This window comes from Montipora capricornis, chromosome 2, assembly GCF_036669925.1.
Source record: "Montipora capricornis isolate CH-2021 chromosome 2, ASM3666992v2, whole genome shotgun sequence".
Taxonomy (NCBI): Eukaryota; Metazoa; Cnidaria; class Anthozoa; order Scleractinia; family Acroporidae; genus Montipora; species Montipora capricornis.
Window position 1 is genome coordinate 9,304,757 of NC_090884.1, and position 10,000 is coordinate 9,314,756.

General features: G+C 38.1%; 2 protein-coding genes across 2 annotated transcripts in view; one reads left to right on the forward strand and one right to left on the reverse strand.

The window, feature by feature from the left end:
* Positions 1-672: 672 nt before the first annotated feature.
* LOC138038752 (SURP and G-patch domain-containing protein 1-like) lies at positions 673-9,193 on the forward strand. The gene is made up of 7 exons (XM_068884793.1): positions 673-1,084; positions 1,528-1,657; positions 2,593-2,890; positions 4,537-4,714; positions 5,474-5,735; positions 7,713-7,842; positions 8,470-9,193. Exons 1-7 carry the CDS (start codon positions 700-702, stop codon positions 8,494-8,496), a joined length of 1,410 nt encoding a protein of 469 aa, XP_068740894.1. The 5' UTR covers positions 673-699; the 3' UTR covers positions 8,497-9,193.
* LOC138038755 (large ribosomal subunit protein uL24m-like) overlaps positions 8,274-10,000 on the reverse strand; it is a 10,024-nt gene continuing 8,297 nt past the window's right edge. The window contains exon 5 of the mRNA XM_068884797.1: positions 8,274-9,727. Within this exon, the coding sequence (XP_068740898.1) occupies positions 9,441-9,727 (287 nt within the window). The 3' untranslated portion in view covers positions 8,274-9,440. The remainder of the gene's footprint in view (positions 9,728-10,000) is intronic.

Genomic DNA, 10,000 nt, shown 5'->3' on the forward strand with positions numbered 1-10,000 from the left:
CGAGCATTGTCAACACTAGCAAGATATCGGGACCTAAGCGATCTGTTACGATCACCGATCGTTTTACATGTACCTCCGCAAATGTCATCTATTGCATAACCTGTACGTTATGCAATAAATTATACATTGGCGAGACAGGTAGACGACTAGGTGACCGATTCCGCGAACACCTTCGCAATGTTGAGAAGAATGACAAAGATGCATCTAAGCCAGTCGCTCGTCATTTTAATCTCCCTAACCACTCCAAAAAACACATGGCTATCTGCGGCCTTTCCCTACATCTAGGTACGACGGAAAGCCGCAAGAATCTAGAACAAAAATTCATCTTCCAAATCGGCACCCTTAATCCTCACGGTATTAACGAACGCTTTTCATTTAACTAATACATTCCTATTTTTCACGTTGCCACGTTACCACCAATAGCGTAGCTCCCACTCTACTATAAAAACTACATGTAACCCATATTTCCTCGATTCGCTCTGACGAAGGGCTAACGCTCGAAACGTCAGCTTTCAGAATCTCTGTACGGTGGCCAATTTACATTATCAACTCCGTTGATATTACCAAATTTTTGACAGATTTACTCTGTCTAACGTCAACTGAGGGCGTCCTGGGGCACCTGGCAGTTAAGAGTGGGATTCCTGTGACATTATTTTCGGACTGCACTGCCTGATGGGTAATACATAGCATTTTCACAACATGGCGTCGATGGACCGACAGAAGTTAGTTGAGGACAAAAAACAAGAACTTCTTCGTCGGATCGCGGAGAAAAAGAGAACCGAACAAAACAAACAGTCAACTGCATCTCATCCCAGTCCAGGGAATTCACAAACTGCTTCAACGGGCGGCGCAATGTTTCTAAATGACGGCAACTTCCTCGCCCGGTTTCAGGCCATGCAGCAGCAACAAAACACACAGACTGCAGCCAGTGTTGATTCTAGTGCGGTGGGTTCATGTGGCGATGTTTCGGATTCTCGGCCATTTGTCAGTATGAAGCTGACGACAGTGAAGAAAACGACACCCGCGAAACCAGTTGCATCCCGACCGGACATTTTTGAGGCAGCCGAAGATGTCGAAGAAAATGGTAAATTTGCAGTAAACTTAAGCTTGAGTTCACCGCAAAAGCTCAATTTAAATTACCTTGAACTCAGCAGAGAGTTGTCGCAGAGGGAACACCTATGGTGCTTTTGCGGCATTTGAAATTTTTTGGTCTCATTTATGTTTAATTAGCATGATTGAGGTTGTGATTCTCTGTAGTGACTCGACGTAATGGTTTATCAATCCGACGCTGATTGCTGTCGATGAATACCCTATCGATCGATTGATATCTGCATGATAGCAATGAAATTGATAATCGTAGTGTAAGTGGGGAAAAAAGCATGAGGACTTTGTAACACATTTTGTCCATTGTCGATTTCTTGACTGACTTCACCTAGGATTCTTGACAAAGATGAAGACAGTTGTGTTTGGTATGATTTTGATCTCGCTAAATGCTAGAAAAGTGTTCTGATGAGCGCTGTAATTAAGTTCCCCCACCAGAGGACAAGAACATTCTTGACACCATCGAGATACTGGCAGCCAGAGTGGTTAGAGGCGGAGACAAGGTGGAGCATGCTGCTATGCAGAGCATCACATGTACCAACAATCCAAGCTTTGGGTAAGTTGCTTACCTTAAACCAGACAAACACCATCATTCTTATCAGAAAGTAAAATCAAACACTTCTTACCTCCCCCCCCCCCCCCCCCCCCCCCATCCCCTCTCCCATTATAAAATCTCATCCTTGATGTTATGTATATAAAAAAAATGTTTTATTGGGTCTAAGTGGAAACATGACATTTAGCTGAGTGTTTTTAGACCTGATAAAACACTGAGCCCTGCGAGTTTTTTAATGGCTTCAAAAGCATTTCACAAAAAGCATGTCCATCCTGAGTCAAACAAAATTTCAAATTGCGAAGAGAACATAAGCATACAGGAAAAACAAGTCATGCCTTATATGTATGCTTTGTGTCAAGAATTCTTATGAAGAGTGTTTTATTGGGTTTAAAGCTCATACACACAAGATTTCATTGATGACCTGATGTCAACTGATTGGCTGTTTTTCCTGAATTATTAATGAGTTTTTGAAGAATAACCTGCAAAAGTCACCTTGTGACATAACACACAAGAAACGAAAGAGGGAAGTAATAACTTAACAATGCTAGCCAACGGAAGGAAGGAAACTTATGTATCACAGATTCTTAGGTAAAGGATGGACCAACGTTTTCCTTTTTCTGCTGGAGAGGGAGATTTATTCCATGTTTAGGAGACATCAAGATAATCCCTGAGCATTAACAGGCGGGATGATGACCATTTTTTGTGATAATGTAGAAGGCATTCTAATCAACAGGAACAAATGTACAGTTGCCACTTAGTTACCTTGGTTACAATACCATAATAATTTTTATCAATTATTATTATTATTATTTATACCAGTAGTAGTAGAAGTAGAAGAGAAAGGCGTAATATAGATAATGCATAAATGTATAAATACTTCATATGATACCCAATGATGGTTAACGAACATGTGCACTGTATTCTTTCCCAATTTTCAGGTTCTTGTTTGATGTGAATAGCCAAGAACACAAGTACTACAAGAACCTTGTAAAATGTTTAAGGACTGGTGGAGCAGGAGCAATCAAAAGTGAAAATAAAGAAGCCAACAGCTGCAGCGGAGAAAGAAAAAGAAAGAGAAAGAGTCGCTGGGAAGCAGGTCCACCAGCTTCTTCACCCACTGGCAATGATGCAGCCGTTGCAGCAGCCCTTGCTGTAGCGGCAGAGATTGAGCACAGTGTACCTATGAGTAATAAAGAGGAGGAAGAAAGACAGAAGCAGCTCAGAGAACAGCAAGAGGTGGGTTTTCAAAAGCAAAGGCCTGTGCTGATGGAAAATGATTTTTAATTTACGAGAGATAGGTGCAGTACTGGCCGCAGGAATTACATTACATGCACGCAAGTCCACCATATTGCGCGCATTTTACACGCAAATTATGTGCGTGTTACGTGAGGAAAGTAAAAAAAATACATGGAAGTGTGGTGTGTGTAAATAATTACACGCCCACATTTCTGCAAGATAAAGATTTTATTCAAAACCATGAGAAACATATGGCCCAATTAGAGAGCGATAAATTCTTTGGAGAGTTAAGATGGGGACAAAATGCCCGAGTCTTGCAATGATCCCAACACTCTTGCTTATTTTCAATGAGAAATAATCAATGTGGTATCTCCAAGAAAGATTGCTGTCTCAATCAAGACACCGAGATATTTCACTTGTTTTTTATGCTGGAGACAGGTCATCATCTTCAAATCATTGTCAAAATTTTTCAGGTCTGCATCAATATTAGCCTTGCATTGATAAGGGTGAAAAACAACAAAGTTTGATTTGCCAGTATTAAGCGATAATTTGTTGGCATTTAGCCACTCACAGACTTTAACCAGTTCGGTGTTCACAGCAGTTTCAAAAACTTAAGATGTTTGTCAGCATAAAGAAGATTTGCATCATCAGCAAATAAGTAAAAATTGAATTTGTTAGAAGAGCGATAAATATCATTAATATAAATCAAGAAAAGTAAAGACGGAGCCTTGAGGAACACCAAAAGACATTTTTTCTTTGTTGGAAATGGTAAAACCAACTTGAATTGTCTGTACCCAGTCAGATAAGTATGATTAAAACCAGTAATTAAACATCCTGTGTACAATAATTGTAATTTGTAATTTGCATGAACGTTTGATTTATTTTCTGCGTCCAATTGGACCCTTTGTTCTATATTCTATGCGTCCAAAAGAAAAACGAGTGCATTGCCAGGATGCAATGACATCCTCTGGATACATCTCTGTTGGAAAATAATATGGTATGGTCCACAGTGTTGAAGGCCTTTTTTAAATCAATAAAAACACCACATGAAAATAATCCTGCATCCATGTTACTTTGTATTTTGTTGACAGTGTCCAAGATTGCTTGTTAAGGTGAACAACTTTTTCTGAAGGCATATTGCGACAAGGTGTTACAAGTTCTTTTCAATCAAAGAAACAAGGCTTTTGTAAATGACCTTTTCAAATAGTCTATTGAAGGCAGGGAGTAATGAAGTAGCCGATAATTACCTGCTTCAGTTTCGTCACCAGCTTATAGACTGGAATGACTTGCGCATTCTTCAGTTTGGTAGGATAAACCCAGGTCTGCACAGAAATATGAATTCATTATTTCTGCTAATATAATGTGAAAGAAGCGGTATGACTTGCACCTTTCAGGATCCGTACAGGGCACGAGTAGTCCATGTGCTTTACAATGTATTTATTTGGGTAGATAAGATCTCAGACTCCATTTGATTTCTTTCACAGGTTCAAATCCCGTTGAAGTCCTGAATTTTTCAGGTGTCTAGCTGCACAATTGCTAAAATTGCATTTATAACTGCAAGGATCATAGCTTCGCTTGATTAAATTATTTTATTTGAGTGCTACTTATTCTATAGTCTCAAGGGTGCCTTTCACATTTCATTTTAGATTCAACAAATGTACATGACAATCCTGGCCCAGCGAGCTGCTTGTCAGGGAGGAACTGGAAGGGAAAGTGCCAGACAGAACAATGAAAAACCAAAGTATGAATATGATTCAGATGAAGATGTAGAGGGTGGCACATGGGAACACAAGAAGAGGAAAGCAGAAATGAGAAAAACTGAAGGTTTGTCATCATTGTGATAAGGTGTAACTTTCACTCAAGTACATGTAGGATTTCATCCAGTATCCAGTCACTTTGTTCCATATCATCATTGTCATTTCTTTCTTTACGCTAGGATTGTAGAGTAGTTTGGTGTAGCTTCATGTACATGTAATATCGTCTTGCATTTACCTACCCAACCATGATATACCACAGAGGACAGATCACAACACCGAGAACTCCATGCCCCATGTGCAAGCCCCTACACCATCATAAAGGGGTGGGTCCTTTGCACACCCACGTCTACTTAGCAGAAACCTGTTGCTAGTTAGAAAACTTGAAGAAAACCCTGCACTTTCTCTTCAGTCATTTAAAGACCCTTCAGAAGTGTTGGTTAGGCTGGAGTTTTCAATCCTGCAACCTCCTTGCACAATAGTTTGATGCTCAACCAATTGAGCCAACCGGTCAACCATCACATTGTTCTGCAAAATAACAAGAGTCAGATTGCTCCACTGGGGGTCATTTTTTGCATTTTGAAATAACTGAAGTCTTTTAGTGAGTTTGTGTAGCAAAAGTTTTACTATATTTTGGTAAGGGTTTTCAGAGTTTTACAAAAATTGGAGAGAAAATGTTAAAATCAGGGGAGCAAAATTTTGATTTCAAATTGGCAGACTGTCAACTGAATGTATAGGGTAAAGATGCCTGGTAATTTTGTCAGCTACAAAAATTTTGTATTTTACGTGTATCCGGGTGGCTAGTTTCACCATAATTATTATTTTACAGATAAGGCTCAAGAGCTTACACATAAAGGTAAAGGAAAACATCACATTGGTGACTTTCTTCCACCTGAGGAACTGAAGAAGTTCACTGCCAAGGTGAAATATGTAAAGGGGGAATCCTCTCTGGATGAGTTTGATTTCTCAGACTACTCCGAACATAAGATTAAAGAGGATAACATTGGGTATAAGATGCTCCAGCAAGCTGGCTGGCAGGAAGGAATGGGGCTTGGATCACAAGGACAAGGCATCACAGCTCCTGTCAACAAGTATGTTAGCTCACAAACCGATTGAAGTACTTGGTAAAATACTAAGGTGATAAACAATAAGTAATGACTTTTTGTATAAGTAGCGAAACCAGTTAGTGTTTGAGATTAGAGATAGGTCTTGGGCCAAAAACCTGACAAACGTGTAATAATAAAATTATATATACTGTAAAAACCTGCAGATAAGCCGCACCTTTTTTCCAAAAATCATCCCTAGAAATCCTGGGGGTGTGGCTTATCCGTGGAAACATTTGAAAAAAGGTGTTATGTAAACTCGTAGAACGTCACACTGCTTCCGGTGTCCAGTTTTCCAACCTAAATGTGAGTAATGCCTGGTTACTAAGCTTTGAATGTTCCGTTTGCATTCTTGTTGTGATGAAAAAATCTATAGAAAAACTTTGTTGAATATTAAAGAAATTCCTGTCAACAAATACCAGGAAAAAATCAACCTTATGCCAAAGTTGATAGAAAAAATGTTCATTATGTTAAAGTGCTAAAATTGGGAGCGATTATAGAATTCAGGGCCATCACAGGGCAATCCATATGCAAATTATCTGAAGCTTTTGAAGAACGAAACACATAACAATGAGCACTATTGTTATTCAATGATATGGAAATAAGTGGCCCTGCATTCTATAATTTAGTCTAAAATTGTGGGTAAGACTTTGAAGTATTTTCCGTTTCAATGTTAAAAGTGAGTTTAAGTTTGATGAAGAGTGGATGATGAAGAAGACTTCTCAAGACTCTACTTTGGATTTCTTTTGATCTTTCAAAAAAAAACTTTTTTACCAAAATTTGAGCTGCTAAATTCAGGGTGTGGCTTTTCTGCGGGTTTTTACAGTAATAATAATAATAATAATAATAATTATAATAATAATAATACATGTAGCTTTACATAGTGCCATTTCTGTAGGGTCCAGTGGCACTTTACAGAATTTGCTAATTAAATTCATTCTACAATAAAAATTATTCAAAGCGATAAATAACCACAATCCTAACCAAAAGCTACTTTAAACAGCCAAGTTTTTGATTGGATTTTAAAGTCGAAAAAGATGCGCGTTTGTAATTCTAAAGGAAAGGTATTCCATTCAATCAGAGAGCAGCAATCTATTATGTACAGTAGGAACATGAAGTTGATTGTGACCAGATGACCTGCAATTCTATGCAGCCATTGGGTCAGGCTTCCATTGTTTTGATCACTTATATCTTGTATATCAAACAAAACCAAATGAAAAACCCAGCACAAACATTAAATTTTTTTCGTCAAATTCCAGGTTGCATGCACTTATTGAAATTAGAGACTTAAAATTTTGCATAGACCCTTTGTGCCTTTCATAAATAGACTCCGAAATTCAAATGAAAATTGCTTTCCACTGCAACCACATACTGTATATTTTTGAAGCAACAGTTGCTATGTTGAAAACAGATTCCAACAAAGTGGATTAAGCCAATCACGACACTTGAAATAACCTATGAAGCCATTCCCATGCAGCAATTGGCGGCACTGAAAAAACAATCATTACCGGTAATTCACATTTCAACTTCAGAGTAAGCAAAATGAAAGGCACCATGCTCTTGGAAGAAAAATGAGTTTTAAAATGGTGTAAACAAAATGAGAAAGACTGGTTAAATCAAAATGCAAAATCTGAGCAATAATTTTGATTTACCAGAGACTCACTGCCCTATGGTAGAATCAACCTTCGTCTACGAAGTTGAAAGGGTTTTTCTGGCGATGTTTCTTGTGACATCATCCATTGCTATTAATATGCCAACCAGAACCTAATTGGCTGTTGAAACAATGACTTCTTTTTTCCGTGGTTGGCAAATTTGGATATTGAGAGTATTGTGACGTTAATGTCTATAAACAAGAAATATCGCAATTGTTTTTTATTAATGCTTTCATCCACAAGTTGATACATCATTAAAACAAATAATATTGGTCACATGGGCTAAAAAGTATGTTTGTAATGAAACTAATAGAGGTCGTGGCCCTGAAGACCTGGGAGGACTTGGAGAAGAAAAACCAGGGGAAATACAGCGTGAAGATGATGAGTTCGACTTGTATCGAAAGAGGATGATGTTAGCTTACAGATTCAGACCCAATCCATTGGTAAGGCAAATGCCTCAACAATGATGATGTGTTATATTTTTCCTCCCGGGTTCATGCTGGATTTTGTATATAAAATTCCAGGAGTATTCAAAGAGTTTCCAAGAACCAGAAATTGAGTTTTCAAGGAGTGTTCGTCAGAAGATTTCTGCCATACATCATGTTTTGGTGTTTTCTTTGCTGAAAAAGCCTACTTAAGTTGATATTCTTTCCCATGTCCTGTGAGTTAACTCAAGTGCACACATAGGCATTTTAATTTTTGTAATGTCTCTTTAACTTAGCATGATGCGATCTCAACAATTTTCACCCAAGCAAGCAGTTTCCCACCCACCCAAGGATTTACTGTGCAGTGCATTTCATTGCTATCCTGACACCACAATGCAACTTTCAAACAAAGGTTTTGCTTTTTACTGTTACAGTAGCTGCTACTCATGTTTGCAGTGGCATTTATTGAGCCATTAAAACTGAAAACCAACTCAGCCAATCTCAGTGCTGGATGTGACATTTTATCATTAATCGTTACCATTCAGTGGTTAATCATAGGCATAGTAATATTGCTAAAACTGTCCAGTCAGTCAGATCTTCATAGATACACTTTAAGGGTTTGTGTTCTATCTTTTATTCTTTCAGAATAACCCAAGAAGACCTTACTATTAGACAGAAAGGGGCTGCATCAACTGAGGAATATAAACAATTTTGTTATTTAACTTTGTTGGGTTCGCAATTCACTAAAAATCCATTTATTGTAGATTCTGTTGGTTTACTAGAACAGTTTTCTAATATTTATAACTGATAACTGTTTCTCAATCTTGATCTCTTTATTATAAGTGATTCCACTTCCCTGCAGCCTCACTTATCAGCCTCTCTGATCACTCTGTGGGGAATAAAGGCTTCGTCTTTGCACATCTAGCCTCACACTAAATGAGAGGTTAGATGTGTAAAAGTTATATGGACATGGAGTGGTATGGGTCTATAGAGTGCAATTTTGAGAAATAAATAGGGCTGCCATTGTGTTGTTGACTCTTGAAGCTGGTTTGTTTTATAGGATGTTTGTCATTTGAGAATGAACAAAATCAATCGCAAGGTTTCATTCCTGGAAAGACAGTCAAAGATCTTGCATAGGGTTTGATCTCTGCTTCTATCACAAGAGCTGTATTGTGAGGAAATATAGGCCAGCAACAGAACCCGTATGGTGTAATCATGCAATAAAGTCTCTAGCACCGAGTGTAGAATAAGTACTGGTAGGCCAAAAAATATTTAAAGATTACAGAGAAAAACAAGTCTGAGCCCTTTGTAGAACAGTTCCAGGTTTAGCCACAGCTAACTGCAATATTAAACAGTTTCTTAAAATAAACTACCTGGTTGTGATTATTGTCCTGGCTTCTGTTCTTTTAGGCATAGCTTAATTTTCGTTATAATTAGTAAACCGGAGTCCCTTGAACTCGCCAGATGTTTACAAACAAAATATTTTGGCAGTTATACACAAAAATGTTCCATCTAGGGGAAAAAGTATTGAAACCTTCCAGACTTTTCCTCATTGTATCATGACCTACATCATAGGAGAAATGAATGCCAACAATAGATAGTATTATGTACGAATGCTATAATTTATCAATTCTGAGAAATCGCACGACACGATCCACATAGTCACTGACTGAAAGGTAAATTCTGTCCATCCAATTCATCTTTACATTTGCTAGAGATTTGTCGACTCCCCAGCCTGCAAATTTCTCTACCTCCTTCAGCATCAAGTCTCGTCTCTCTGGTTTTGTCTTTGGGATTGACGGGGGTACATTCATGGCAAGCATTATCTCCTCATGGAAATATAGTAGTGATGGAAAGTATGTCTGTTTGGTTACTGAAGCAGCAGGTGTATCAAATGATCCAACTAAAATCAAAGAAAAATGTGGTTGAAGAGTACATTGAGAAACTGGTAAATGGTTGCAACAAAAATGTGAGCTTAAATCAATAAACATAAAATATAGCATGTCAAGTTTGGTGACTAACTTCAGTGACATACCATGACCTTTTTTTTTTTAGTGCAAAGTTGTACTTGATAGTTGCCTGTGTAGCAAGCGAACATGAAATTTTTGTTTCAGTTCCCGAAAAATGGGACGAGTCTAACATCTTGCATGTTTCCCTAAAGAAATGCTACACAGGC

Excerpts from the sequence above, each read along its gene's own strand:
- LOC138038752 (XM_068884793.1), top strand. The coding sequence starts at position 700 with ATGGCGTCGATGGACCGACAGAAGTTAGTTGAGGACAAAAAACAAGAA. Across the intron at positions 1,085-1,527 it reads CGAAGATGTCGAAGAAAATG|TTCCCCCACCAGAGGACAAG; the intron begins GTAAATTTGCAG and ends GCTGTAATTAAG. Across the intron at positions 5,736-7,712 it reads ATCACAGCTCCTGTCAACAA|AGGTCGTGGCCCTGAAGACC; the intron begins GTATGTTAGCTC and ends TGAAACTAATAG.